Here is a 26,262-nt window from a genome sequence, read left to right as displayed (position 1 = left end):
TGCCTACCTATATTACAAAGCCTCCATGGTTAAGCTGATACTTGCACCCGGATATATATTTCATCGGCTTGAATCTCTAGGACCATCTTCTCGGGCCCTGGAATTTGCCTAACCGTGCAAAATGCTTGTGCAGGTCGATGGAGCACCCTAGGAATATGATGGAATGCCATTGAAAAACGGGATTGTGAAGAATAACACCAGAACAGGTGTGAGGTCGGATGGCCTGCTAGAGCTGTTCAGGGAGGGACAGATTTGCTGCTAGGCAACCCTTCAGAGCGAAATCACACCAACCTTCATACACTTATGATCTGCAGTTAGTCGGTAAAGGCATTCTGCAGGAACGAAAAGAATGTTGCCTTGCATCTAAGAGCCGAAGGAAGAACCAGCTTTCTACATAAACTAATAACCTCCACTGTGGGCATGTCTTATGAGTGTCCACTTGTTATATAGGCACAAGATTTGCCCCTAGTTTAAATTTCTATAGTAGCGCAGTTGATTTATTAGAAACAACAGCATTCACTGGCCAAAAATCTGTCCCCGTGAGCCATTCACATATTGTTGGGACGTGGTGACTTACATACCGGGAGTCCAGACGGGGCATTCATATTCACATATACATCCCTTCAGCATGCCATGGTGGTAGAATGATAGAAATTCTCACAATGCAGGCTATTTGGCCTAACCACCTTGCCCCTTCTATGAAGAACACCATATAAAATGTTGTAAAGTAGAGTCCCATTGTAGGCTGGAATACCTGTCTAATGCTCTTCTTGTTTCCCTCCCCGTACCAACCATGAAGTTTATCTGTGCAGCTTTGTACGCAGCAGTGGTCTCTGCGAGCTCCTGTTATATATCTACAAGACACACAGCGGATGGGACTGGCCATGTCTTTCCGTTTTCCTACTCAGGAGACCACGGCCCGTTGAATTGGCATCACATTGTGTCGGACAGCGGTGCCTGCGCACACGGCCGACAAGAATCACCAATTGATATCAACAAGGATAGTGTTACCTATGCGCGTCAAGGCGACGTCCGCATTGCTATTCCACCAGCAGAGAGCGCAAAGCTCGAAAATCTGGGCGCTGGGCTCGAAGTTGTCCTCAGCAACGGGACCTTGACCACCCCCGACAATACCTACTAGCTTGTTTAGTTTCACTGGCACACTCCCAGCGAGCACCGTATCGACTAAGAGCACTTTCCACTGGAAGCGCACTTTGTGTTCCAAGATACTAGTATGCGTCCACACAATGATCCATGATAAAAGATCTTCAGCTTACCTGGAATCCAATCGACGCAGACAACCACCTAGCAGTTGTCGGCTTCTTGGCCGAACTCACCGAGACTGGACTCTCAACATGCCTTTTTGACTCCGTCTTCGCACAAATTGGTGCCGTTCGAGAACCGGGTGCCTACGCCTACATTGGCTCGTGGGACTTCTCGGAGATCACTGACCATCTTGACCGCAACCCACCAGCCCAATATAGCGGCTCTTTGACAACACCTCCATGCTCTGAGGGTGTCAGCTGGTATGTGTGTACCCAGCCCTTGCCACTCAGCGTCAATAGCTACAACGCAGTGAAGAAACTGCTCAAGTTCAATTCTCGCTACAAACAGAATACTCTGGGCTCGGTGAATTTGCTGGACCTCGCTTCCCACGATTAGGATGTGTAATTTTATCTATTGCTTACTGTGGGGGCGGAAGGAGGAGTGCTTCGTTTGCTTAATGTCTTTGATGTGTTGTTATCGATCACGGTGAGCGTGGAGACTATTCCAAGGTCTGCTGCGCAACGGGATGGCCGGATACAGGGACTTGAAGGCATCATAGTAGGGTTAGAAGTACTAATAGATAAGGAATATCTCTTACGGATCACTATTATGCCTAGTATTAGTGGATAGCGATATTATCTTGTCCAACTAATCTTGTTATCCCTGCCATGATGATATAATTATTACGCTATATATTGCGCACGCGGAATATTAATAAAACAATTTCGTGGTATACAAGTCGTATGATCGAGAGTATCTATCTAACATTACGTTAATTGGCCGCGCGAGACATATCGTGGCTTCATATCTCAGAGGGCAAGTCCAACTAATCATAGCCTCTATGATATCTTAACGACTATTAGACGAAGACTACTCCGATAGCAAACATCCTTTCATGTGAAAGGACTCAATCCCTACAGCGCCGTTACTAGACATCCTGTGAAATTGGATTTATGACCCATGTCCACTGTTGATTATCATGGAGCTGAACTTCATGGCATGCATTGGGAACGGAGTTGCATATGATATCCCAGGGTTGACAAATAGAAGATTACCCACCATGGAGTAGGGACGGGCTGTAGAGTAGAGACCTGTCACAGAAAATAACCTATCTAGGTACTATAAGGTAGAGAGACACTACAGAAGAATCCACTACGGAGCAGGAACAGGCTGCAGGAATGCTACATAAAGCCAAGAAACAGCGGTATTCCAATGAGACGTGAATTCTTCCCCTAACGATGATGACTGACATTCGGCTATTGACATCCAGACCGGCCATGACTCGGGCACTATGCAGTAGGTATTTGTGAGGGCACTGTGGCCACCACCAGATAGTCTATTGCGCTGGCACGTATCCCATTCGCTGTGCGAAACTCCTCATATTCCTGCGCGATTTCCTGCCGGACCCTGGCCCGCACGTCTTCGGGCAGATGGCCGAGATAATTCCCGAACGAGCTCGACTCGACAAAATCGATCATGGTGTCGGCGTCTCTGGTGCATAGCTCATTGGGCACCTCGGTAACCGGGCCTGCGTGAAATCCGGCGTCGGTCAGGTATCTCTCCAGCTCCTTCCTCGTCACCAGTTGCGCCTGGCCCTTCACACCGCCGTCCTGATAGGCGCGATAAGCATCCCGGGCAAGCACACGGTCCCGAACGGTCTCGTGCGGGAACCGATGGTCGCCTGATCCGGTGGTGATGCCGAGGCGGCCGTTGGGTTTCAGCACGCGGGCAAACTGCCGCAGGGCTTCGGGTTTGTCGGATAGCCAGTGGAAGACGGCATTGAGGTAGACGACATCGAAGCTAGCCGGTTCAAAGCGGGTGAGATCGTGTGCATCTCCGACGGCAAACGAGAGATTTGCCCGGGCAGACTCGTTGGCAATGCTGACGCGAGCGCCAAGGGGATCGATACCAACGACTCGCCCGCTTTCGCCCACCATCCCGGCGGCGTAGGTGGCCAGCTTGCCCGTTCCAGACCCGACATCGAGAACACTCTCCCCCCGGCGCGAGCTTCAGCTGGTCGAGAAGGACGAGCCCTGTCTGATATTGGTGCTCACACACCGTCTCGTAGAGACGGGCCAGCTCTTCGGTGTCGATGCCGAAACTGACTTCCGATTGTGTCATGTTGTGTGTGGATGTGCTGAGCTTGAACGCGGACTGTTCTTCATTTATTCCTGGTTGAGGGGGGGGGATTCGAAAGGACATCCGTTGGGTTGTAAATCGACCCAACATGCATGCTACGCTGACTGCATTCCGGCTGCTTCTCCCTCCATTCTATCCCTTGAGGCGGTAAGGAGGAGAAGAAACCCAGTCAATAATGTCCTTGGCGTGGAAATGGGGTGATACCTAGGTAGTAGCCAAGCGTCTCCCTTGCAGTCTAGGCGTATTCATCCTTGTACCACTTCGATGGCAGCTCCTTAAACATGCGTGGTCTTCTTTGACCACGCCCTCCCCCAGATCGTTCGACATAGCATTGCAAGTCTTCCGCTCACTAGCGATAAGGCCTCATGACCAAAATTGATTTGATTAACCTCCTGGACCACGCAGCCGACACGGTTGCTGCCAGCGGAATCCTGATCTACTCTCCTGGAAATGTCGAGTCACCACACCGATTAACCTATGCTGAACTTCGGGATGCTGCTCAGCAGAATGCCAGGCGCTTGGGATGCATGGAGGGCTTTGCCCCCGGCTCGCTGGTTCTGCTGCATTTAGACGGCTACCGGGATAACATGATCTGGCTATGGTCGCTGATCTATGCCGGATGTATCCCGGTGATGTCTACGCCATTTGCACATCACGAAGAGCATCGCCGCTCCCACTTGCTGCACCTCCAGTCTCTCCTACGGGACCCCATCTGCCTGACTCGGCAAGGCCTGGAGGCGCAGTTCCCTCCAGACGTAGGATTCCGACTTTGCAATATTGAGTCAATCAGCGGAGGATCCAACCCATTCACTAGCCCACGATTGGGACAGCCGCCAGGCCAAGACGACAATGTCGATGACATCGCGCTCTTGATGCTCACGTCGGGGAGTACGGGTCATGCAAAAGCCGTTCCGTTGACTCATTCCCAGCTGTTAAGCGCCCTGGCCGGAAAGGAGCGCTTTCTACAGCTTCGGCAACACGGGCCGAGCTTAAACTGGGTCGCGTTCGACCACATTGCCAGCCTCGCGGAGATGCACTTCCACCCGATTTTTGCCTGCATCGACCAGGTTCACGTGGCAGCCGCCGACGTTATTACCGATCCGCTGATCCTCCTAGAGCTCATCCATCGGCATCGCGTGGGGATTACTTTTGCCCCGAACTTCCTCCTTGCCAAGTTGCTGGACAGCCTCGAAAGAGAACCATCACCCTCCAGTCGCCCCTGGGACCTCAGCTGTCTCATGCATCTCCTCTCCGGTGGCGAGGCGAACGTGGTGGACACCTGTGCCCGCCTCGCGCGCCGGTTGACGCAGGACTACGGGGTCCCATCAACCTGTATCAAGCCTGCGTTTGGCATGACGGAAACATGCGCTGGATGTTCCTTTAACGACCGGTTCCCCACATACGAGACGGTCCATATGCTGGACTTCGCTTCGCTGGGACGCGGCGTCAAAGGAGTGCAGATGCGAGTGACCTCACTATCGACCGGGCAGCCGGTCGACGATCACTCGGAGGTGGGAAACCTCGAGCTGTCCGGGCCAAGCGTCTTTCGGGGTTACTACAACAATTCTCAAGCCACCCGGGACAGTTTCACACCAGATGGGTGGTTCCGAACCGGCGACCTGGCCATGATTGATGCCGGCGGGCAGCTGGTGCTCCGGGGGCGGTCCAAGGAGCTTATCTGCATCAACGGGGCGAAATACCTCCCGCACGAGGTAGAGTCGGCTATTGAGGACGCCAAGGTGCGCGGTGTAACACCAGGCTTCACCATCTGTTTTGGGTATCGGCCAGCTAAAGCGCAAACCGAGTCTCTAGCCGTGGTGTACCTCCCGGCCTACGAAGAGGCGGATGTCGAGAGCCGATCCCAAGCCCAGAACGCAATCATCCGTGTCGGGCTCATCATGACCGGCACACGGCCCTATGTCCTACCTCTGGACGCTCACACGCTGGTGAAGTCCAGCCTCGGCAAGATCTCCCGCAACAAGATCAAGACGGGCCTGGAAAGCGGCGCCTTCCAGGCATTCGAGGAGACAAACAATCGATTGCTCAAGCTCCGCCAGTCCACACCAGTCGTGCCTGCCGGGAATGAGACGGAGACTCTGCTCCTCGCTGCGGCGTTGCATGTCTTCCGCGTCACCGCGGACGAGTTCGGCGTCGAAACGCCCATGTTCGCCTTCGGGATCACTTCCTTGGACATGATCGCGTGGAAGAGACAAGCAGAGACCATCCTCGGGCACGAGATCCCCATGCTGGCCATCATAACCAGCCCGACCATCAGGGTCCTCGCTCGCCAACTGCAGGATGGGCACCATGGCCCGGGCGAATACAACCCCGTCGTGACCCTGCAACCACACGGTTCTAAGACTCCCCTGTGGCTCATCCACCCCATCGGTGGCGAAGTGCTCGTGTTCGTCTCCCTGGCCGGGCTCTTCGCGGACGACCGCCCGGTGCACGCACTTCGCGCACGCGGCCTCAACCGGGGCGAACCACCTTTCGGCAGCATCCATGAAGCCGCCGACGCCTATTACCAGGCCATCAAGCGTGTCCAGCCCCATGGGCCGTATGCCGTCGCCGGATACTCGTACGGCTCGCTGGTCGCTTTCGAGGTCGCCAAGCGCCTCGACCAGCACGGTAAGGACGAAGTCCCGTTCTTTGGGTCCCTAGATCTACCTCCGTTCCACGCCCAAATCATCAGCAAGAGCGACTGGACCGAGAGTCTACTCCACCTAGCGAGCTCCCTCTCCCTCATTGCCGAGGAGGAGATCAACACCCTTGGCGCTGACCTCCGAGGCCTACCCCAGCCCAGAGCAATCCAGAAGATCCTCGCACGGGCACCCCCGCGGCGCATCCGCGAGCTGGACCTCAGCCCCGATGGACTGATGCGGTGGACGAAACTGACGTCTGCCATGGCACAGGCCACGCGGGGCTACGTGCCCGTCGGACAGACGCGTAGTGTCGATGTTTTCTACACCGAGCCGTCGGGGGCGCTGGCGACCACGCGCGACGAGTGGCTGGATCGACACCGCGAGTGGAGGCAATTCGGCCGTCTCGAGACGCAGTTCCATCCGCTGGAGGGCCTTCACTATCGGTTAATGGATGAGGATAACGTTCATAAGGTCTACCGAGTTCTGAGCCGGGCGATGGATGCTCGGGGTTTGTAGAGGGGAGGTTGTAGAGGGGAGGTTGTAAGAGGGTTGGTTGTAAGGGAGGAAGGAGTATTAGTCCGTCTAGTAATGTAACTATTCAACTACAGGTACTCTCTGTCTCTCTCTATCTCTCTAAACCTTTCGGTCAAAAATCTCTAAAAATTAGTATTAAAATCATTATAATTAGAGTCACTCTAGAAATAGTACAAAGGCTGAATTTCAAAGCAAATAGAACGCACTTTTTGAATAGGAATTTAGTTCTTTTTTAACATAGAAACAATGGGGATATATTCCATTTGTACATATAAGGAAACTTGAATAATAAATCAGTACGAAATTTTCTGTTTTGAATTGGATATAAATTCTGTTGACCAGCGTCGTAGACGGGCAGAACACGGGACGCTTAGGCCAGTATGCGCTAGCTTTTACCGGGACCACATTGTAAAAACGAAAGAAAAGCCCCTGAAGGCATTGAGTTCTTGCTTTTCTTTTCATAGCCGGCTGCAGCTTGGTGTATGCGTGTTCTCCCAGAACCGCAGAAGGCTCGGTGGACTAGATTCTTTCAGACATGGGATTTTGGCCTTGTAACTCTTGCTATTGCTCTTCTGATGCTTCTGATGCTTGTTAGTGCAGTATCATATGTAAACATCTTCATCTAGACCATCCCCTACTTGATCCCCCATTCCTTGCGGATCCGCTGCAGCCACTCCTCAACCGGCAGAATCTCCTCGCCAACCTTTACATTGCCCTCCCCGATTCTCTGGCGCTCAGCTGGATCATAAGCTGGAACATGCAGCATCTCATGATCCTTATTACAATCATTCAGCGTGATGGTCCCATTCCGCATATTGTCCAAGCAGCGTTGGTCAAACTCGACATAATTGCACTCCTTGCAGACGTAAAAGTTGTCTGCAAATGTCCAGTAGGTGCCACAGCCACCATCGCAGATGTCGCGCAAAGGCCCCTCGAGTTTCCTCTCGGATGTGTCAGATGCAGGGGAAGTTCCAGACTCTTCCGTGGCATCCTGGGGTCTTATTAAGGACCAAGCGGCGAGGGCATCGGCATCCTGGCCTGCGAACATCAGGTGAACCGCCAGAGCATTGTATCCTTGCCAGTCATTGAGCGGGTCATCATCTGAGAGAAGGTCAAGATTCAGCTTGATGTAGCTGCGCAGGGCATTCTTGGCCTTCTGCTCATCGCCTTGCAGGGCGTGGTACCGGGCAAGAAGTCGCGCCGGATGCGTGCTATAATCGAGATTTCCCGTGCTCTTGACTGCCGCGGCGTTCTCTAGGTGCTCTAGGTAAATTGCGGCGGTGTCTGGGTGTTGTCGAGCTTTCTCGAAACAGACGAGAGCGAGCTGCGATCGAGCTAGCTCCTGTTTGTCTGCAATAAGCACGTCATCGGCTGAATCTATTTGCAGAATGTGTAGCCACTGGTTGATGGCCAATTCCACGCGTTCTGGATTGCTGGCGCTGTTCTTGTAGCACAGAAGGGCAATCCGGTGCATCAGGTCGATTTGGCAGATTTGTGCACTCCACTCTTCTGTTGGCTTGGAAGCCTTTCGTCCCTCCGCGACTCGTGCTTTGGCAGCATTAATGGCTGCCTCGTAGCTTTCGAGGACGATGTCGAACTCTTGGTCGCTGCGAACGGATGCAAGAAGTGCTTCATGGTATTCGTCCCGATAGCAATGCGTATGGAAATTCTGGGTCCGCCGATCGAAGCCACTTCTCTCGTCTATAGAATCTTTCAGGGACTGGAGAAACTCGAGCAAGCGCTGGTAGTTCCCCTGCTTATGCAGCAGAATCATGAGCGCAAGAGCCGTGTTGTAGTCGTTGGGGATTTCCTGTAGCAGTTTCTCGTATATTGCAAGAGTGATTTCACTTCGGCCAACCTCCTTGTTCCACTTAGCTAGGTCGCGGTTCATCTCCGCTAGGTCGTCCTTAAGCTCCTCGGCGTTTCCTATCTCTCCAGTCTCAATGCCTTTCTTCGTGGCCTCCAGGATTTCGATAGCGGTGGTAAAGTCCTTCTGGCTGGCATAGCAATCTGCGAGGCCCCACTGCGACAACCAGTTGTCCTGAGCGAGGGTCGATGTGAGTTTGAATTGCTCAATGGCCTCATCGAACTTGCGGAACTCTCGCAGAGTGCGTGCCAGGTTACGGTTCTCCTCGTAGCCCAGGGTATCCAGTTCAAGCCGCGCTTGAGCCCATTTTGCTGCATCTAATATCTGGGAGGCTTGAATTTGATCAACGTCCGGGTCTTCGGTTAATCTTTTAATCTTCGGGTCTTTACGATTCTCGATCTGAAGCAGAGTCAGCCATTGATCGTTTCCCGCGACGTGGGTTATAGAATACCTTGGTGATGTACCCATGCACCGCATTGAACATAAATGCAACGTCCTCCAAGCCGGACTGGAGCCAGTTGCGGGCGAGCACTCTGCTAATATGCTCCAGGAGATCTGCATCGAGCTCGGATTTGGAGCTCAGACTCTTGACCCACTTGCTCTGGTCCTCGGAGATATTCTTGGTGACGGCAGAGTCCTGCAGCCATTTCAACGTGGCTTCGGCATAGCCGTCGTCATAGATCCAGACGACCCATAGCCAGAGAGTGCTCGCATTCCACCATCGGTCGATGGTTTCTTCATCGGTAAAGATCTTCACCAACTGCGGGCCTAGAGCGATTTTGTGCCGCGGCTGTGTCAGCGAAGGGTCCGCCTCCTTGAGATGCCGGCCGAGATAGGCCACCGCATACTCAAGCAAAGCATCCAGATGCGGCGATGCCTTGGAACAAATGACCTCCAGACACTCCGACAGGATCATCAGATGTGCCGTCTCCGTGTCCACCCTGATCCGGGCGGTCTTGCCCTCCATTTTGCGCTGGAAGAACTCATCAAATCCAAATTTGCTGAACAGGTCCGGGTCACAGACGGACTCGAGGAATCGGCGCACGATTCTTACCTCGGCCTCGCTGACATCGCCGATGGTGTCCGAGTCCTGGTCGTCTGTCGTGCCTTCAGAATCGGACTTTGAACGCAAGAAGTCCTCTATCGAATCCGAGACAAGATACACGTATGCGCCTCTAATGCGAAGCAATGAAGAATACTGATCTCTGATTTTCTCCGCTAGAGGCCGCAGAGAAGGCTCGCGCGACTTGAGGAAGAGCGCCGCCTCCAGTTCCTCGGGGGTGAGTTGTCTCGCCGCAAACAAAACCCATGTAAGCAGATGGTTGAGATCGGAGATATCCTCGTCGCTGAGCGTCTCGTTGAGCATGTCCATCTTTCTCACGATGGTGTCTGATCGATTTTCTCCCGACCGGGCCAGGATGTCGCGGATCTCGCTGGGACGTTGTTTGCCGCTGATTTCGTCTAGAAGAAGTCCGACGTTGACGAAATCGCCCTTGGTCTCGTTCGTCAAGGTCTCCAAAATCTCGCTACGCAGAGCTATCACTTGGTCCGATGAACCCCCGAGAATCTCCATCTTGTTCATCCGGTCGTTGATGAACTTGATCATATCGTCACGGTTTTTGGACGCCACGTCGATCACGGAAATTCCGTCCCCAAGTTGAGTCCTGATCTTGTCCATCGTCTCTGGCCGTCCAGTCAGGAGAATACGAAGAGTGAACCGAGACCACGTTGAAGCCGTGGTCTGCCATTCCTGCAAAACCTGCACGAACTCCTTCAGATGTTGCTTGTCCATCTGGTTAATCCCATCCAACAAGAGAAAGAATGTCGAGTCGTTCTTATAGACCTTGCCAAAGAGCGTTTCGCAAAGGCCGCCAATCTGGTTGATACCGGCCGTTTTGACGGAGCTCAGCTCCTTGCGATACACCATATCCGCTTTGGCAAGTTGCCATGAAAGCACTTCCAGGGCTTTGATCAGAGATGGGTCTTTCATCTCTGGTTGGTCGAACATATAGTACGCAACAGAGGTGCATGTCATATCCTCTGACACTTCGGAGTACACTTCTTGCAAGTGCTTGATGATAGCCGCAAAAAGGAACGACTTGCCATAGCCCTCGCCCCCCGCGATCCCCAGAATTGAAAACCGCGAGCGTCGGGCATCGGCCCAAGCTGTGTACAACGGGTCGCGTTGGAGCCATTCGCCACTCCCTGGGACTTGGTCATTGAGGCGTCGTTTGTAAATCGCCTGGATACCCTTGTACGTCTCGCTGGGTGTGTCGAGACTCGCGTCAATGTTACTCAACAGCCGCTGCGCCACATTTTCGGCGTCTCTCTTCTTCTCCAAGGTGAGAAGCTTATCAACGGAAGCAGTGACCTTCTTGGTTCCATCTCGGGTTTCGACGATCGCTTTTTCGCTCGTCTTCTGGGACTCGAATCCCAGCGTTGCTCGCATCTGAGACTCGCGTTCGACCAGCAACGCTAGTCGAGCCAATTGCCCGCTGACGCCTTCATCGCTATCGAACGCAAACACCTTGAGCGCGGTGAGGATCTTGTTGCCCTTGAGAACCTTGATCGACAAGGCGCAGATATCGACAAAACACACCAACTCCTCGTTGATGATCTTGCGGAGAGAAATGTCCACGGCGTCTGCCGGCAAGCGCATGTAGATCTTGCAGCGCTCCAGTACATCAGAGATCCGCCGGAACAGCTCGGATAGACTGCTGAAAATGCGCTTGTATTTCGCCCCGGTGGCAATGAGATACGAAATTGCATTGAAGCAGAGGCTACTTGGTGCGAAGACCTAGAATGCCGTTTTCAGTAGCACGTTGCGGCCTCTCCACACCCTGGAGTATGCTCACCATGCTAGCACCTTGGGCAGCGATACCCCCCAGCACCGTGATAAATGTCAGGGTCTTGCCTATGACCTCCTTGGCAGCCCTGAATTTGTTGTTTTTCTCGTCGTCTTCATCCTGCTTCGACCGGATCTGGTCCAGAACCTCGTCGACGGTGAATTTGGGAGACGTGGTGAGATCGACCTTGGTGGTCTGCGCGAATGCCCCGCAAGCCCTGTTCCATGCTTCCTGAATGTTATAATCATCCTCAATTTCGACGGCGGCCATAATGGCGGTTATTTATTGTCTGTTGGCCGCTGGCACTATATGACAGGACTTTGTTCGGGTTGAAATGCCCTACAAAAGGGAGATCGTTTCCGCAGTGGGTATTCCTCGTATTTATATGCTTAGCCCCGACCTGAAAACACCATGCCAAGAGAAAGCGGCTGAGAGCTTGTGCCCGACGAGAAACGTGGCGTCGTTCCGCCAATCCCAGACGACGATATCCAAGTCAGACGGAATTAACAGGTTGGAGTAAATCCGCGAAGGCGGTTGAAGCGGTGCCCACCAAACCCACCCGGGAGAAATCTCCGCAGATAAGCCTCGCAGCTAGAGGGATACAGAATCTAGACTTCAAAGTGTCGATGATGATGTGGTTAGTCCTGTTGAAGTGATGACACCGCGCCAGTACCCTTATCGCCATCATCTCTGCAAGAAGCAACGTCCAAGAAAACGGGAAGCGAACAGCCAGTGCTGATGGACAAATATGGGATTTAGGGCTGGCAAGACGCTCAATAGAATGCTCTGATCTGCAAGCAGCGACACTGTAAGAGCAAATATAAGTGCCTTACTCTGAAGTATATATATTCGTCTGACTCTCCGGCGTCTTTTCATGTCTCAGGCACTTACCTACTCCGTATAGTAAAGCAAGCCCCGCGTTTACGATGTCCAGTACATGTACAAAACCCGGAACAGCTACTCCACTGGCTTTCGCTGGGCCCCCACACAAGGCACATCGGTGAGGTGTGTATCTATATGAACATGCCCTTTGCATGAGTCCCTATATAATCCTATCTTTCTACTAACCTAGTACATACGACCATAGGGTGTGGAGAACAGGGCTTCCCGTCCGCTCAGCCGTACTTAAGCCACACGCCGGCCGGTTAGTAGTTGGGTGGGTGACCACCAGCGAATCCCGGCTGTTGTATGTATTTTTGCCTTTGAAGGAACGTTAAAATTTTATACTATATCTAAAAATACTATAAATGCGCCCGGCTTTCGAGCAGTATGGTTCCCATAGGTCCAATGAAGTCGCTAAATCTTTGTTGGAGACGAGACAGTACAGTAATATGGTATGGCATTAGCCATGAAAGAAAATATGTATCAGTACCTAGATTGGGTTGGACATCTTGTGCAACAGAAATATATATATCGCACCCCTCGCCCCCGACACAGATTCGGCAACAGGGATGTATATAACAAGTCTAAGCAGATGATATTTGCGCAACACAAATAAATCCAAAGCATCCAAGTTTAGCCAACGTAAGAACCGTGACTGCATGTAGCTTGTACAAGACGGCCTTGCCCGAAAGAGAATTGATGTAGCTAGGATGGAATAATTCGGTATGTCCGGGAGTGGCTGATATTCAGGTCATATCCACCCGACAGGAAGAAGGCAGAGGGTCAAGGAAAGACGACAAACAGAGGCTCTCCAAGGCACTGGAGTAGTTCAATTCAAGCAGGGAACAGTTATGTACTACCTGGGTACTCCGTATGCCCCCAAAGCGGTCGGAACCAAACAACCTACTTAGTCCAGTACCTTCATAGGGAAAGTTCCTAGCTGAACGAGGCTCGAGTGGAGAGATCACGTTACTCCAACATCGACTAAACTAGTTAACTAGTTAGTAGGGAAAGTTGACTAAACAGTGAAAAGAATGGATTGTTGCCGAGCCTGAGGGTCCCATATAGTGCGCGGGGTGATTTTCGATTTTCCGGCGCCGCTCTGAGCCCCGTACACTCAATCCTGAATCCCGTTCAGCTGTATCCATTCCCCCCCAAGTCATCAACGCCGTCGTTCACCATGGCCCCAGCATCCTTACACCGTCTCCCAACCGAGGTTCTACACCTGATCTTGGGACATTTACGCTTCCCCGCGGAAGGCTATTCTGAACCGCCAGATGCGTATTTTTGTGGCGACCAGCAGGAGCCTGACCAGCCATCCTGGTACTCTCTGAAACTCCAGCCGCTTGTATCCCTCTGCCTGGTCTCCCGACGCTTGCGCAGCATCGCTCAACCAATTCTATACCATTCGTTTATGCTGGGATACGGCGATTCGTGGCGCTCGAATTTTTACACCTGGGACGGTCGACTCGCTTCATTCATGCGGACAGTGGCACAAAGACGAGATTTAGCTGCCCTTGTGAGACGGATATATATCCACCCGTTTCTATTAGAGTCCTTTGGTGAGGAGAGGATTATACAAGCGGACTGTATATGGGGTTCTGTTCACCGGGTTGGCCGTGCGTACCCGCGGCAGTTTTTTAGCGAGAATGAAGCCCAGGCTGTGCTTCGGGTAGTTGCAGATGCTTTAAAGATCGAAGAACTACAGCAGCTCTCAGCACGCGACCTGGTCACAGTTCTACTTCTAGAGCTACCGAATCTAGAGCATTGCAGCCTTCAAGTAGGCCCATATAAGGAGGAAGCTGTTCCGTCAGCAGGGATACGAGCCGCCGGGATTTCACATCTTCCTATTAAGACCATTGATGTGTCACTGAGAGCTTTCGACTTAGAAGCGTCCCGTGGCTGCCTATTTTATATCGATCAGCGTGTGGGAGCTCTTTTAGACGTATCTCAGCGTCTGGAGACTCTTAATCTCCATATGTGCTATGGCTCGTCCACTGGTTTATTCCCTACCCTGCCGAACCTAAAGAATCTCCGCCTTACATTCAGTCGGTTAAGTGAGCGAAATCTTCAAGGACTACTTTCATCTTGCCGCAGCCTCCGTACTTTCTTATACGAGGCTACTTACGCCCCGTACAACCCAGATGTTGATATGTTTCGCGGCTACGATCACTTCCAACTTCCAAATGCTTTGAAGTATCTCAGTTCCCACTGCGAATCACTTGAATTATTGCACCTTGATCTTCGCAAGCGGGGTCTGACCTTCTCGCCCCCGGAACCTCGAGCTAGTTTTAGTCTCAAAAAGTTCACGGCCCTAAAGGATCTATTTCTTAACCTAGATGAGTTCCATTCTCGGTTCATGGCAGCAGATCCATCGGGCGATCGAGAACTCCTAGTTCAGATCCTTCCTTCCAGTATAGTTTCTCTGAATCTTGCTGGTATTATTACTGAGGAGCTTCCTCGGTTAGAGGAGAGCCTATTCGGCCTTGCGCACGCTGTTTTGCAGGGCCAATTCGCGGAGCTGAAGGAGGTTCGATGGGATGAGAAAGAGAAGTTAAATGATGAATTAGGCGTACGTAGCCTATTTGCAACTGCCGGAGTCAGCTTTGATTACAATCGTTGGCCTATGAGCAAGACTCCGTTTGGCGATGGCGGGATTTCACCGTCGAAGCCCACTTATTATAATTGGTTATCGGAGATGGAGGAAGAGCCTGAGCTTTGAAAATATTTGAAGTCCTTTGCCACCCGCTGAGAGAGAAGGTATGCAAATAGCGTTTTAGAATGTGGAAGTCTCAAGACGACTGATATGGCTGTCCAAATTTAGCATCTCGCTCGCCTAATACAGATATTCTAGACGACTATCTCTGCACTAGTGCGGACGGCGTAGATCGGATCAAATCACCACCTCTTTAAGATAAAGCAAGTAGAATGGGGTCGGTGCTCCAGAGAGGAGGGATCGTAGACGCCAAAGCATATCTTGTTAGACTGCCCGAAGATTAGCACGCTCCGCCTGGTGATGTGGCGAAGAATTAAATCGGTGAAGGCCCTGCCGCACGATTTTAACCGGTATGACCACGACCAGCTAGTTTCCGAACTGAAGGTAGTCCAGTTTGTCGGGGATTTCGTGCTGAAAACGGACCTCCTGTAGTAGTTCGGGGAGGTCCAAAGCCAGAAAGCAGAAGATTCATGGCAGCGGGGGAAGATGCTGGGTAAGCGGAATTCGGAATACTAACTGGCTAAGCAGGATGCTGAGTCTCTATAAGGTTGGGGCCTGTGGGCCTAGTTGGCTAGGAATCAGGCAAGCGGAGTGATGTAGATGTCTATATAGACGCTCGGAGCGAGGCGGTAGATAAAATAGAGGAGGCATCTTAGCAGAATATAGTAAAAGCGTGAGCTTTTCGGTGGCCTTCAGATGTACGGCCACAGGCGCTTAGCGGTCAGGTAGACGTAGCAGCGAGATTTGGGAATCCTGACCGTTGTACTTTCGTTGAGATATCTGTTTTGTATGTGTCTGAATAGCTCCATTTCGGGAGAGCAGAGAACGCCCGCACAGCACGCGCTACGCTAGCTATTTCGAATATATGAATCTACTACTGCTACTACTACTGCTGCTGCTGCTGCTGCTGTTATTCGCACAATGCTTGCTCCGCATCCTGTACCAGTACTAAGTAGTAGTTCAATTCCGTTGCGAAAGCCTCCGGCAAACGGAAAGGTCCCCCCCCGAAAAGTGGGCATTTGTCGTATCGGGTTGTCCTGAGGTATTCTGCCTTCTTCGACTGATGAAGAAGGGGCCCGCTATTCTACTTTACAGTTGCGTGACTCGAAGCAGAAGTATCCCTACTTCACTGTAGACTAGCCCCTTCTCTTGGGTAAATACCCGCGATACCAATATACTGTGTTAACCCAAGTTGCTAGGTGGACAAAATTAGAACGAGAAGCATTATCTAGGAAGGTTGAAGCTCACGTACCCATGGCATATGTAGCAAACGCTTGGGCATCTTTATGCCCTTGCATCCCCCCTTGTTCCCCTTTCACAATCGCCCTTAAACATGCCGGTTCAGACGTGGTAGCTAATTCATTGCCAAAGGTGCATTTTATATCCCCTGTTGTCATGTTATTTATGGAATATTTCAGAAAAGATTAGAGAGGAAAAGAAGGAAACACTTACGTAGTTTGTTATCATCGGACCTGACGAAGCCTATTGCATGCGTGGACTCGTGGATCATAGTTGAAACCAGAAAGTCCCAGAGCCAACGGATACCGCGACTGGATGTGCCATGAGCGAAATCGTCGAGATTCAGAAGTCTCTGCGCGAGTTGCACCTGCTCGTCAGTTGGGGCAGAGCCAATGGGAACATGTAAGTTCCGATAATGCAGAGCACTCTGCGTTCGAGTGGATTCGGTAGCAAGCCATGCATCGAAATGTATCGGACAAAAAGTTATAGTTTCTTCAACCAGAGGTTCCGCGGCTGGGAATGTATGTGCCTTGATTGTGGGATTGACAGGAACAGCACCGAAGCGTGTTTGTCCATTGCCAGGTTCAAGAGCGCAGACTTCAAGGCGGGGAACCCACTTTTCCTCAAGACTTTCTGTAGCATCGCTTTGGGAGAGCCAGTAATAGGTCAAGGCTCCTTCCGTTGTCGCTGTTCATATTTGTTTAGTAAGGGGGATGTCAGAGAATTATCGACGATACTCACGATTAGGATTGCCGCTTTCTACCGGACTGGTTAGCAGTTAGGGTTGGGATTGGGGCAGACTCGCTAACCTTCGGTGTACGTCAATCCAGCGCTGTTTCTCTCCGAGAGGTATTCGGCTTGATCACAATGGAGTGAGACATCGGGCGGCCTGTCTGGCTCTTCCCACCCTGTCACTATACCCGCGGCGTGGTTTTCGTATGTAGTGATAAGCGCTTGTGCAGTATCTCTGGTTTTCCTGAGCCTGTCCAACCCAGCCCGATTTCGAGAGTCACCCGGTCCCCAGTATATCTGTGAGACAAACATCATGTAGCTTGAAAAGGCATTATGTTCATCAAAAGTGCGCAGATCTGGGGTCGCTTTGTCGGCCCTGAGCTCCCCAGTACTGTCCTGGTTATAAAGACTCAGGGCGAGATCCAGATGTTCGATCATGTTGTGCATCTACCGGTAGGTTCATGTCAGATTGCTTGAGCAGTCCGCTCCGCTGGGGCTTTGCCGATACTTACAATCGGGAGAGCATCGATCATAGCCCGATTGAGCAGTGGTCTGAATTCATCGTTCATGCACTCGTTCCATACATCGCGCTTCACAAGTGCTCTCTCGTGCAGGCGAGGGATCAACGTTAGGTTGAAAAGGGCTCCTTCCTCCAGCGTGGTCCCTGCCGGTGCAGCAGAGCTGGCAGAGATCCAAGGACCAAAGCAAACCACGAGCAAGACGAGTTTCATACCCATCGCGATCTGTCTGCAGAGTAATCTACAGAAGGACGCTGTCGTGACATTCATTCAAGGAGAGCCTCTACCCGTACTAGACAGGTTTTAAAGTATCCGACGCAGACCCATGCCGTGATTAGTGGTACCCCTGACAGTCTCGGACACTCTTTCCCCTGGCTTAAGAGTGACCCATAACTCCACCATGCATGAGTGTACTGTTCTTTGGGGGCCAAAAAACACCTGAAAAGACAGCGTAGGGCATCTCATTGCCTTGATATGGTATTCGCGCTGGTTAGTTGCATTGGCGTGTGATCCAGGTGCATATAGCGGACCCTGTCCAGCGTCGCAACTCGATAAGATCCACCGCAATGTGGATCGCCGGGGACCGAACTGTTTTACTAGTCTAGTCGATGCAGGGTTCTTTTTGCGCTTGTGTCAGATCTCCGCTTAACACAAAGGACAGGTAGGCCGAGATAAAGTATAGGGATACATACTCTCCCCTGGCTAACAGTGACCAGTGAGTAGACCATGCATGAGTGGAGTATCTCTAGTGGTGGATCGCCAAGGACCGAACTGTTTTACTAGTGCTAGTCGATGCTGGGTTCTCTTTGTGCTTGTATCAGAACTCCGCTGAGCGCCAAGGAATCGAAATCTCCTGTACAGGAGAAGTAGGTAACCCCGAGATAGAGTATACCGGACACTACCGGACACTACCGGGGGGGGGGGGAGGTGGGTAGGCTCCTGTTCATGGAGTCAAGACCCGTCGAATTATAAATCTGCCCCTTTAACCTCTAGCTTCGCTCTTGATCGATTCCTCAAGTTGCGCCACCTGCTGTCCCAGGCTGCTATCTTGGATGTCAAAGAGGTCGAGATGCATTGGATAAGTTTGCAGACACCTGCAGCCGGGCTGGTGTGCCTGCTGATGGCTGCGGGCACCCCGGCACTCAAGTTGAGCGCTCAGTCTGAGAAGGTCGCTGAGGCGTTGAATGCTCCGAGTGTGTTTCAATCCCAGCTCAGACCGTGTCCTGCTGAGTGCACCACCCTCAACCCCAATGACTGGACCGTTTATCCATCCTTTGAGCGTGTCTCCTACTGCCATGAGCCAGTTATTTTCGATTTCGCTATCCATACTCCTGTTGACGATCCGTCTAAAACCCTACGGTTCCGTGCCTGCACTGCAGGAGATCGGAATGAGACTACAACCGTCTTCGCGGCAGCTCACAGCGCGCGGCCGTCAAGTGATTCAGTCTACGATGCTAGCCTCATTCGCGAGTCCAAGGTGAGGATGCAGACTATGCAGGAAACAACATCTCTCAAGAGCACCAGCAACCACGTCGCTGTGACGCTAGCGAATCTGCAGTCATATCTTCTCGCTGGGGAGGATTTGACCAAAGGGATTATGCTCGGCTACTACGAAGGAGTCGTTGTTGGCGTGTACATCGGTCAGGCCTTTGGTCGAGCCACTGCTCACTCTGTTATCAATCACATCTTGCAAGCCGAGGGAAGCGCGCCTCCTGCCTCGATCACACAGCTTTGTGGCGACGATCGGGATCGACACCATGTATTTGGTATCGCAATCTCAGCTACAAGCGACCTGGCCGCTGTACAGGCCGCATTAGTCTCATGGTCCAAGGGCGAATGCGCGACGGGCTCTGGCAAAAGCGCGACCTCAGTCCCAAATGTTAGTATTTGGGAGGTATCGCAGAATCGAGGCAGCAGTACCCCGTCCAATTCTACGACCCTTACAACGTCCCACGCCAAGAACCTCATTGCTCGCGATGCCAAATATTGCGAGAAGCGGACGGTTGTCTTAGGTGATACTTGTCCCAGTCTGGCCAAGGCGTGCGGAATTACCGTCGACCAGTTCTACGAGTACAACTCCAAAGACATTTGCCCGAAACTCAAGGCCGACCAGAAGGTCTGCTGCACAAGCGGGTCCCTGACGCCCCAGCCGTACGACAATGGAACATGCTACACATACAAGACCCAAGCCGATGATAACTGCTACGAACTGAGCAAGACCTGGAGCCTGACTCAGGACGAGATTGCCAAATTCAATGACGGCACCACCTGGGGCTGGAATGGCTGCGACAACCTGGGTGCTGGGCTCAATATCTGTCTCAGTAAGGGTGATCCTCCGCTTCCAGCCGTGATTCCCAACGCCGTCTGCGGCCCTCAGGCCCCAGGCACGAGTATTGATGGATCAATCACCAACGCCTCAGATCTAGCTAAGCTTAACCCATGCCCGCTGAACTCCTGCTGCAACATCTGGGGTCATTGCGGAATAGACTCGAGTTTTTGCACCGAGTCAAAGGGTCCAACGGGGAATCCAGGTACATCAAAGCCCGGCGTCTTTGGCTGCATATCCAATTGCGGCACTGATATTGTGAATAATGAAGAGGGGCCATCGGCTGGTTACCAGCGCGTGGGCTACTATGAGACGTTTAATTGGGACCGCGAATGTCTACACATGCGGGCGGAGTGGTCGAACACTCTTAACTACACTCACATGCATTGGGCGTTTGGTGGCATCGGCGAGGACCTATCTGTCTACATTAACAATACTTATGAGCAGTGGGATGGCTTTAAGAGCTTGAACAATGTCAAGAAAATTGTATCTTTTGGCGGGTGGGGTTTCTCCACTGAAGGTTCAACGTACGACGTTCTTCGCAGAGCGATGGAGCCCGCCAACCGCGATACATTCGTCAAGAACATGGTTGCATTTGCTCAGGCGGCCGGAGTAGATGGAATTGACATCGACTGGGAGTATCCTGGGGTATGCGATGTCTCTCCCCCTTGTTTTACTTCCAAGCTATGCTAACAAGGACGGCTTCTATAGGCCCCTGATATCCCCGGAATCCCTCCTGGACTCGAGTCAGACGCTCCAAACTACCTTGCAACACTAAAGGCATTGAGAAAGGAACTCCCTGAGGAATTTTCTTTATCAATTGCTGCCCCCGCTTCTTATTGGTACCTTAAAGCGTTCCCGATCAAGGACATGGCTGAGACCGTCGACTACATCGTGTACATGGCATATGATCTACACGGTACGTGCTCCCTTTGAAATATATTCAGCAGTCTTAATTAATGCCCGCTAGGCCAGTGGGACTATGGGAACATCAATGCACAGTCGGGCTGCGAAAGCGGTAATTGCCTTCGCAGCCACGTTAACGAGACTGAAGTCCGTTCGACACTTGCCATGAGTAAGCCTCCAGATTCCTACAATTCCGTTGAACAACGTGACTTACTGGTAAACCGCACAGTCACAAAGGCCGGTGTCAAGACCAACAAGATTATGGTGGGCGAGTCCAGTTATGGGCGGTCATTCAAAATGGCCGAAGCTGGCTGCACAGGACCAAACTGCTTTTTCACCGGCACAAACGCAACCTCAAATGCAAAGCCGGGTCGGTGTACCAACACCGGTGGTTACCTCGCCAACGCTGAGATCAATGAGATCATTTCGAAGCGAGGCGACTCGGTAAGAACTTGGTATGACGACGAGTCCGCCAGCGACTACATAGTATATGATGGTGAGTATTCCCTTGCTTTCTTTCCTTTCTCCAAATGGATCTGACTTGTGGCGAACACAGATCTGGAGTGGGTGGCGTACATGGGCGCCAATACCAAACAGGCTCGAAGGGACACTTGGGAGAAGCTCAACTTTGCCGGCACCATCGACTGGGCTGTTGATCTCCAGGACTTTAACTTGGCTGACACAGTCGGCAATACGGGAGACTACGACGAAGAGTCATGCATCAACATCTTCGATAACATGATCTGGGATTGGGCTAACCCTGTCATCGAGGCCCCTGAAGGCTGCACAAATCTGATTCAAGCATCCCCGCTGGCCACAACCGTCACGAGGACAGCATATACCACTCTCACGTTGGTTTCTGGAGGCACTTTGAGCACCACGGTCGTTTCCACTGCCTTTCCTATCTCCGAGGTCAACTACCAGCCATTCACACTCGCCTCTACAGACACGGTGAGCGACACCGTTATCACATATAGGCCCATCCCGCGAGTGACGCCTAACCCGATGTCGGTGACGGTGCCGCAGGGGTGGACTGTTACATCTCCTGGCGGCAGTGTTGATGGACCTTCAACAACGACACCGACGCTGGTCGGTCCACCTAACGCAGGTGCTACTACTACAACCAGTACCACTACTACCCACGAAGCTGGCTTTCTCATGTGGATCACCTGGCTGCCAACGGTGGCTTACAGTCTGCCCTCCATTGTCACGCCGAAGCTTCCGGCGCCCACCCGCATCCCCGACGATGACAGCTCACCCACTCCGACGCCGAGCCCAGGAGTCACGGACTGTATCGGGGACACGTGTACAGAGGGCCCTGACTGCACTAACAGCGACTGTACCCGTGGCGGAGACTGTACTGGGCCCAAATGCACCCGCGGCGGCAAATGCAGTGGCAAAAACTGCGTTCGTGGCGGTACGTGCATTGGCGAGAACTGCGCAAATGGTGGAGACTGCGAGGGCGACGGGTGCGTTACCGGGGGCGGCTGTTCAGGGTCCAAGTGCCACCAGGGCGGCAGATGCAGCGGCAAGAGCTGTAACAGCGGTGGCGGCTGCGTAACAACACTGCTCCATAAGTGCAGCCCAGGAGCCTGCACCGGTCCCGGCTGCAAGATCGATTTCGGTTGTCCGGCTTGCGACAATAAGATCACCATCACCGTCCATCCGGGTGGTGGAAGTAACCCTAAGCCGACGCCCCGGCCAACCTGTCTCGAGAATTGCCCAAAGCTGCCTCCCTGCCCGGGTGGTAGCACCGAGTGCAACACGCCATGCAATGCGAAGAGATGTCCGGCACAGAGTATGCCCACGGATAAAGCCTGCACCAGCCTCACCACTGTGGACGCTTGTACGGAGATCATTAGCAGCACGGCGGTCCAGACCTCCCCGGTTACCAGTTACTCGACGACCACGCGCACCCGCTGCGACAAAACAGCCGACTGTGACGCGCAGGACATGACTGTAACAACAACGATCACTACCAGCCATGAGCCGGATCCCACGGTCATGGCAACGGGCATATATGATTACTGGGAAGATGGGGTCGACGACAGGGCTGTATTTGAATCTATTGCTTCCGAATACGACGAGTGGGAACGAACCGCGGATATCCCTTTCCCTACCACCACTTCTACCACCGGCACGACCACAAGCACCGCGGGACCGACCCCGACTGCCGCCGATGGTTGTGCTATCATGGATAACGTCCAAGGAGTGTGTTGGAACAAGTGTGATCCGGCAACTGGTCAAGCCGTCGATGGGGTATGGGAAGATGGTGATCCGTGGTGCTGGCTGAAAGATGACGATATAGGTGCCTTTTGCAACCACGTGGAGGACTGCCCATCGGAATTCCAATGCCAACCGAGTGATTGGCCACGAGGCGGGTGTAAACAACCAGAACCCGTCTCCGGCGGTTGTGCTATCATGGGTGGCACCCAGGGAGTATGTTGGAGCAAATGTGATCCGGCCACGTCTGAACCTGTTGAGGGGCAGTGGAAGAAGGGAGACCCTTGGTGCTGGCTCAAGGATGACGATATCGGCGCCTTTTGTAACCATGCGGAGGACTGCCCGGCGAACCTCCAGTGTCAACCAAGTAGCTGGGAGTACGGAGGGTGTTCGACAAACACGCCCCTTTCCCGCCAGGCTCTCATGCTTGCCTTTAATGGGACGTCCAGCGCTATCACAAGACCCCAGGGCCTCCGGCTTGATATATACTATTAAGCACAGAACTCGTGGCACTTGTATCCTAATAAAGAGTGGGATAAGCAACCTGTCAAAGAGTTATAGTTATTTGAAGGGTCCGCAGTACCGGGCAGATCGCTATAGAAAGATACCTAGCCTAGGAGATCACTTTGAGTGACTGCAAGATATAGCATTGATGCCGCCCACGCAGCGCCTGGTGAGCACCACCAGACTCAAGCTGTTGTATATGTTTCCCTTTTTTTCTATGTAGGCAAGTTTCTTGAATCTTGATGGTAGTATATCATTTTGTGTCTTCGGTCTTACCTTCCTTCAGTCCTACCCCTAGATGTGCGTTGGATGAATCCTTAACCCTTGGTTTTGCAATATCTTTACATATATAACTGGAATCTATACTATAAGCAGCGGATATAAGGTTCCATTGTAGTTAATGCAGAAACGACATGTAATAGACAACATATCTGCTCCGTATTTACCCTAAAACAGAAACCTATAATTTTATCTAATCTCCAAGTAACCCTTTAAAGAAATATCTAATATAATCTTGTCTACATGAATCTTATCCTCGCTCTAGAATCTCTCTAGGCCTTACTAAAGAGATTAATCCTTTTCTATAGCTAGGTATATAGTAGGGCTTTTCTGTTTTACTTTTTCTATCTTTTATTAGCTACTGTTTGCGTATATTTTTCTTTATAAGAATCAGCTTAGTAAACATTAATTTATAACTTTAATAATCTTGTTAAATTAAAATTCTAGTAAAGATAAATGGCTGTAACTGCGTTCCGTAAGCAGTCTCTTTATAGTAGATGCTTGCTTCTCCAACTGCCTGGTTGTATACGGCATTTAGTTGGATGTGTACGTGTTGGCTGGAAAACAGGTATACGTTCGAACTTCCCTCTTTTGACCGACTTTATGTCAAGTACCTCCCGACTCTGTCTCTTATCTACAAGGCGTTAGACGTTTTAGTTCCCAATCGACCACGTTCCCGTGAGTCCACCGGACCAGGCATGTAGGTATTAGAAGGTACCTTATGGGCCACAACTGATTGAGAAGGGTTACCGTGGTAATTTGGCTGTGGATTCAGTTTAGAGGTACCCACTGGCTTCAACTTACCATCTAAGTGTTCATATTGCCGTGACATAAAACTGACGTGAGCTTACCTCAAGTTGACCTCATTAAGAAAGCAAAGGATTCAGGACTAAAAGCTATAAGAACATCTTCCATCGTCCGCGTTACCTTGACAAAACCAAATATTTTTGCGCTATCAAAAGTGTCGGATATTCTACCAATTACTCACCATGTCGAACCGTCTCGAGAGAGAAGCCGAAGACCGCTACGAAGCACAGAACGACTCTTCTCCAGTCTCCGGCAGGGTACCTGACAACTCTTACGCTCGTGAGACCCGCTCAGGGCTGCGTAACTACGTGCCCGTGCAGGGCGATGACCAGCCGTTCGAGGACCCGGTGCAGCCCCCCTACTCGAACACCGACCAGCAGCTAGGTACAACATCTATCAACAACAGCCTAGAGGACCGGCTAACGTATATTTAGCGGAGGATGAAGAGGAGGCCATCGATAAATCCAATATTCTCCGCGGTGATCGTCTGCGTCATGCCCAGCCACAAAGCAGCACCAAATATAGCGAGGGTCCCGATGAAGATGATCTCCCTAAAGCAGTCCGGACCGGACAGTCCGGAGCGTCCAACCAACGCTATTACTAGTATGGTTGTTTCCTAGAGCGCTGCCTGGATGCACAGTGCGCTAGTGAAAATCATATAGTGTCTCAATCCCAATCATATTCTGTATGGAATGTATATTTTCACTAGGAGGGAAAATTCACATTGTTTTTGCTCATAGTATATCTGAGTGGACTCATTAAGGTGGTAGCGCACGACTGGCGCAAGGAGTGATGATCAGACTGGACTTTGGGTGCGGGCAATTCTCCCTTTTAGAATTGAGTTACTTTAGGCAGGAGATCCTTTTCCAGTCATGCATCCTTTGTGCCTTCCGAAACGTCGAATACACAGTGTCCTATTTTCCTAAACTTATTGCACACGCTGATAGAGCACCAGAAGGAAAGGCCAAGATGGTAGATAATTCACAGCGTCCCGACCATCACTCTCTCAATGCCCGGATGTTGATCGATTCTTGGAACCGGTGCCTCCTTTGTGGCGACCAGGTTCATGCGGCGCGTTCGCGCGGCGAGCTGCCGCGACATTGGGAGCGTCACGAGCGAGGTAATGTTCTTCTTGCTCTTTTGGTCTGTTTTCTTCATCTCTGGACTCGTAGTGAGACTCGTCCACGTTCTCGCGGTGGAGAGTGTGGGAAGCTGAGAGATTGGAGGGCATCGCGACGAAAAAATGTTTGATCAATAAGATAGAAATTGTGATGTCCTTGGGAATAACCGGCTGCTGATCCTGGTATTAATAGCTGACACTTGACGGGATCCCAGTTTGACGTCAATAGTTCCACGGTTCAATCTCAACGTCATTCTTGCGCAAAGAATTCTCTCCGTGTTTGGTCGCCATCAACAACTGGCTCTCTCCGCGACGATAGTCTTTGATTGGGTGAAATCAGTATGGGCTCATTTCGTTGCTAAATATTGCTTTCACTTTGCCCACACGTACCTCTAATTTAACGCGGATGTGGACACTGACCCTAGGGACGAGGAATTGTGGCAATGAGTAGGGCGGCCTTCTTATTGGACTCAGTATCATCTGATAGTGAGGTCAGGATGAAGTCGTCTATGGTACGATGATTTACACTTTCTTCTGTGGCGGACATGCCTACATTCATTGCTCTATAGATAGCCGACGCATCGTCAACACAATGTATGATATGCCAGAGTTATAACTGTCTTCGATCTTGAAACACTCATAAAAATACAGCCTACTTATCTTTCACAATGTCTACTGAGGATAGATTGAACGCGATACGCGGCTACAAAGCGTGG

At 51.6% G+C, this 26,262-nt stretch overlaps 8 protein-coding genes across 8 annotated transcripts; 5 read left to right on the top strand and 3 right to left on the bottom strand.

Moving 5' to 3' along the window:
- Window positions 1–793: 793 nt before the first annotated feature.
- Window positions 794–1,662, top strand: ATEG_02817 (uncharacterized protein; the record flags this gene model as incomplete). The annotated part of the gene is made up of 3 exons (XM_001211995.1): window positions 794–816; window positions 1,151–1,232; window positions 1,273–1,662. 3 exons carry the CDS (start codon window positions 794–796, stop codon window positions 1,660–1,662), a joined length of 495 nt encoding a protein of 164 aa, XP_001211995.1.
- An 893-nt stretch (window positions 1,663–2,555) lies between these two features.
- ATEG_02816 (class I SAM-dependent methyltransferase) lies at window positions 2,556–3,387 on the bottom strand (the record flags this gene model as incomplete). The annotated part of the gene is made up of 2 exons (XM_001211994.1): window positions 2,556–3,257; window positions 3,325–3,387. The coding sequence occupies 2 exons, from the start codon at window positions 3,385–3,387 to the stop codon at window positions 2,556–2,558; spliced, it is 765 nt and encodes a 254-aa protein (XP_001211994.1).
- Window positions 3,388–3,770: 383 nt separating this feature from the next.
- Window positions 3,771–6,684, top strand: ATEG_02815 (uncharacterized protein; the record flags this gene model as incomplete). The annotated part of the gene is made up of 2 exons (XM_001211993.1): window positions 3,771–6,555; window positions 6,656–6,684. 2 exons carry the CDS (start codon window positions 3,771–3,773, stop codon window positions 6,682–6,684), a joined length of 2,814 nt encoding a protein of 937 aa, XP_001211993.1.
- Window positions 6,685–7,215: 531 nt separating this feature from the next.
- ATEG_02814 (uncharacterized protein) lies at window positions 7,216–11,564 on the bottom strand (the record flags this gene model as incomplete). The annotated part of the gene is made up of 4 exons (XM_001211992.1): window positions 7,216–8,847; window positions 8,900–9,421; window positions 9,503–11,245; window positions 11,304–11,564. The coding sequence occupies 4 exons, from the start codon at window positions 11,562–11,564 to the stop codon at window positions 7,216–7,218; spliced, it is 4,158 nt and encodes a 1,385-aa protein (XP_001211992.1).
- A 1,792-nt stretch (window positions 11,565–13,356) lies between these two features.
- ATEG_02813 (uncharacterized protein) lies at window positions 13,357–14,898 on the top strand (the record flags this gene model as incomplete). Its single annotated transcript, XM_001211991.1, has 1 exon — window positions 13,357–14,898. One exon carries the CDS (start codon window positions 13,357–13,359, stop codon window positions 14,896–14,898), a length of 1,542 nt encoding a protein of 513 aa, XP_001211991.1.
- A 1,408-nt stretch (window positions 14,899–16,306) lies between these two features.
- Window positions 16,307–17,600, bottom strand: ATEG_02812 (uncharacterized protein; the record flags this gene model as incomplete). The annotated part of the gene is made up of 3 exons (XM_001211990.1): window positions 16,307–16,818; window positions 16,941–17,310; window positions 17,376–17,600. 3 exons carry the CDS (start codon window positions 17,598–17,600, stop codon window positions 16,307–16,309), a joined length of 1,107 nt encoding a protein of 368 aa, XP_001211990.1.
- Window positions 17,601–18,450: 850 nt separating this feature from the next.
- Window positions 18,451–23,331, top strand: ATEG_02811 (uncharacterized protein; the record flags this gene model as incomplete). Its single annotated transcript, XM_001211989.1, has 5 exons — window positions 18,451–20,355; window positions 20,419–20,626; window positions 20,678–21,109; window positions 21,170–22,082; window positions 22,197–23,331. 5 exons carry the CDS (start codon window positions 18,451–18,453, stop codon window positions 23,329–23,331), a joined length of 4,593 nt encoding a protein of 1,530 aa, XP_001211989.1.
- Window positions 23,332–24,608: 1,277 nt separating this feature from the next.
- ATEG_02810 (uncharacterized protein) lies at window positions 24,609–25,030 on the top strand (the record flags this gene model as incomplete). Its single annotated transcript, XM_001211988.1, has 2 exons — window positions 24,609–24,810; window positions 24,861–25,030. The coding sequence occupies 2 exons, from the start codon at window positions 24,609–24,611 to the stop codon at window positions 25,028–25,030; spliced, it is 372 nt and encodes a 123-aa protein (XP_001211988.1).
- Window positions 25,031–26,262: the final 1,232 nt, after the last annotated feature.

The sequence above is a fragment of the Aspergillus terreus genome, genomic scaffold (assembly GCF_000149615.1).
Source record: "Aspergillus terreus NIH2624 scaffold_4 genomic scaffold, whole genome shotgun sequence".
Lineage (NCBI taxonomy): Eukaryota > Fungi > Ascomycota > Eurotiomycetes > Eurotiales > Aspergillaceae > Aspergillus > Aspergillus terreus.
Note: the sequence above shows the minus strand (reverse complement) of the source record. Positions and strands in the feature narration are given on the sequence as shown.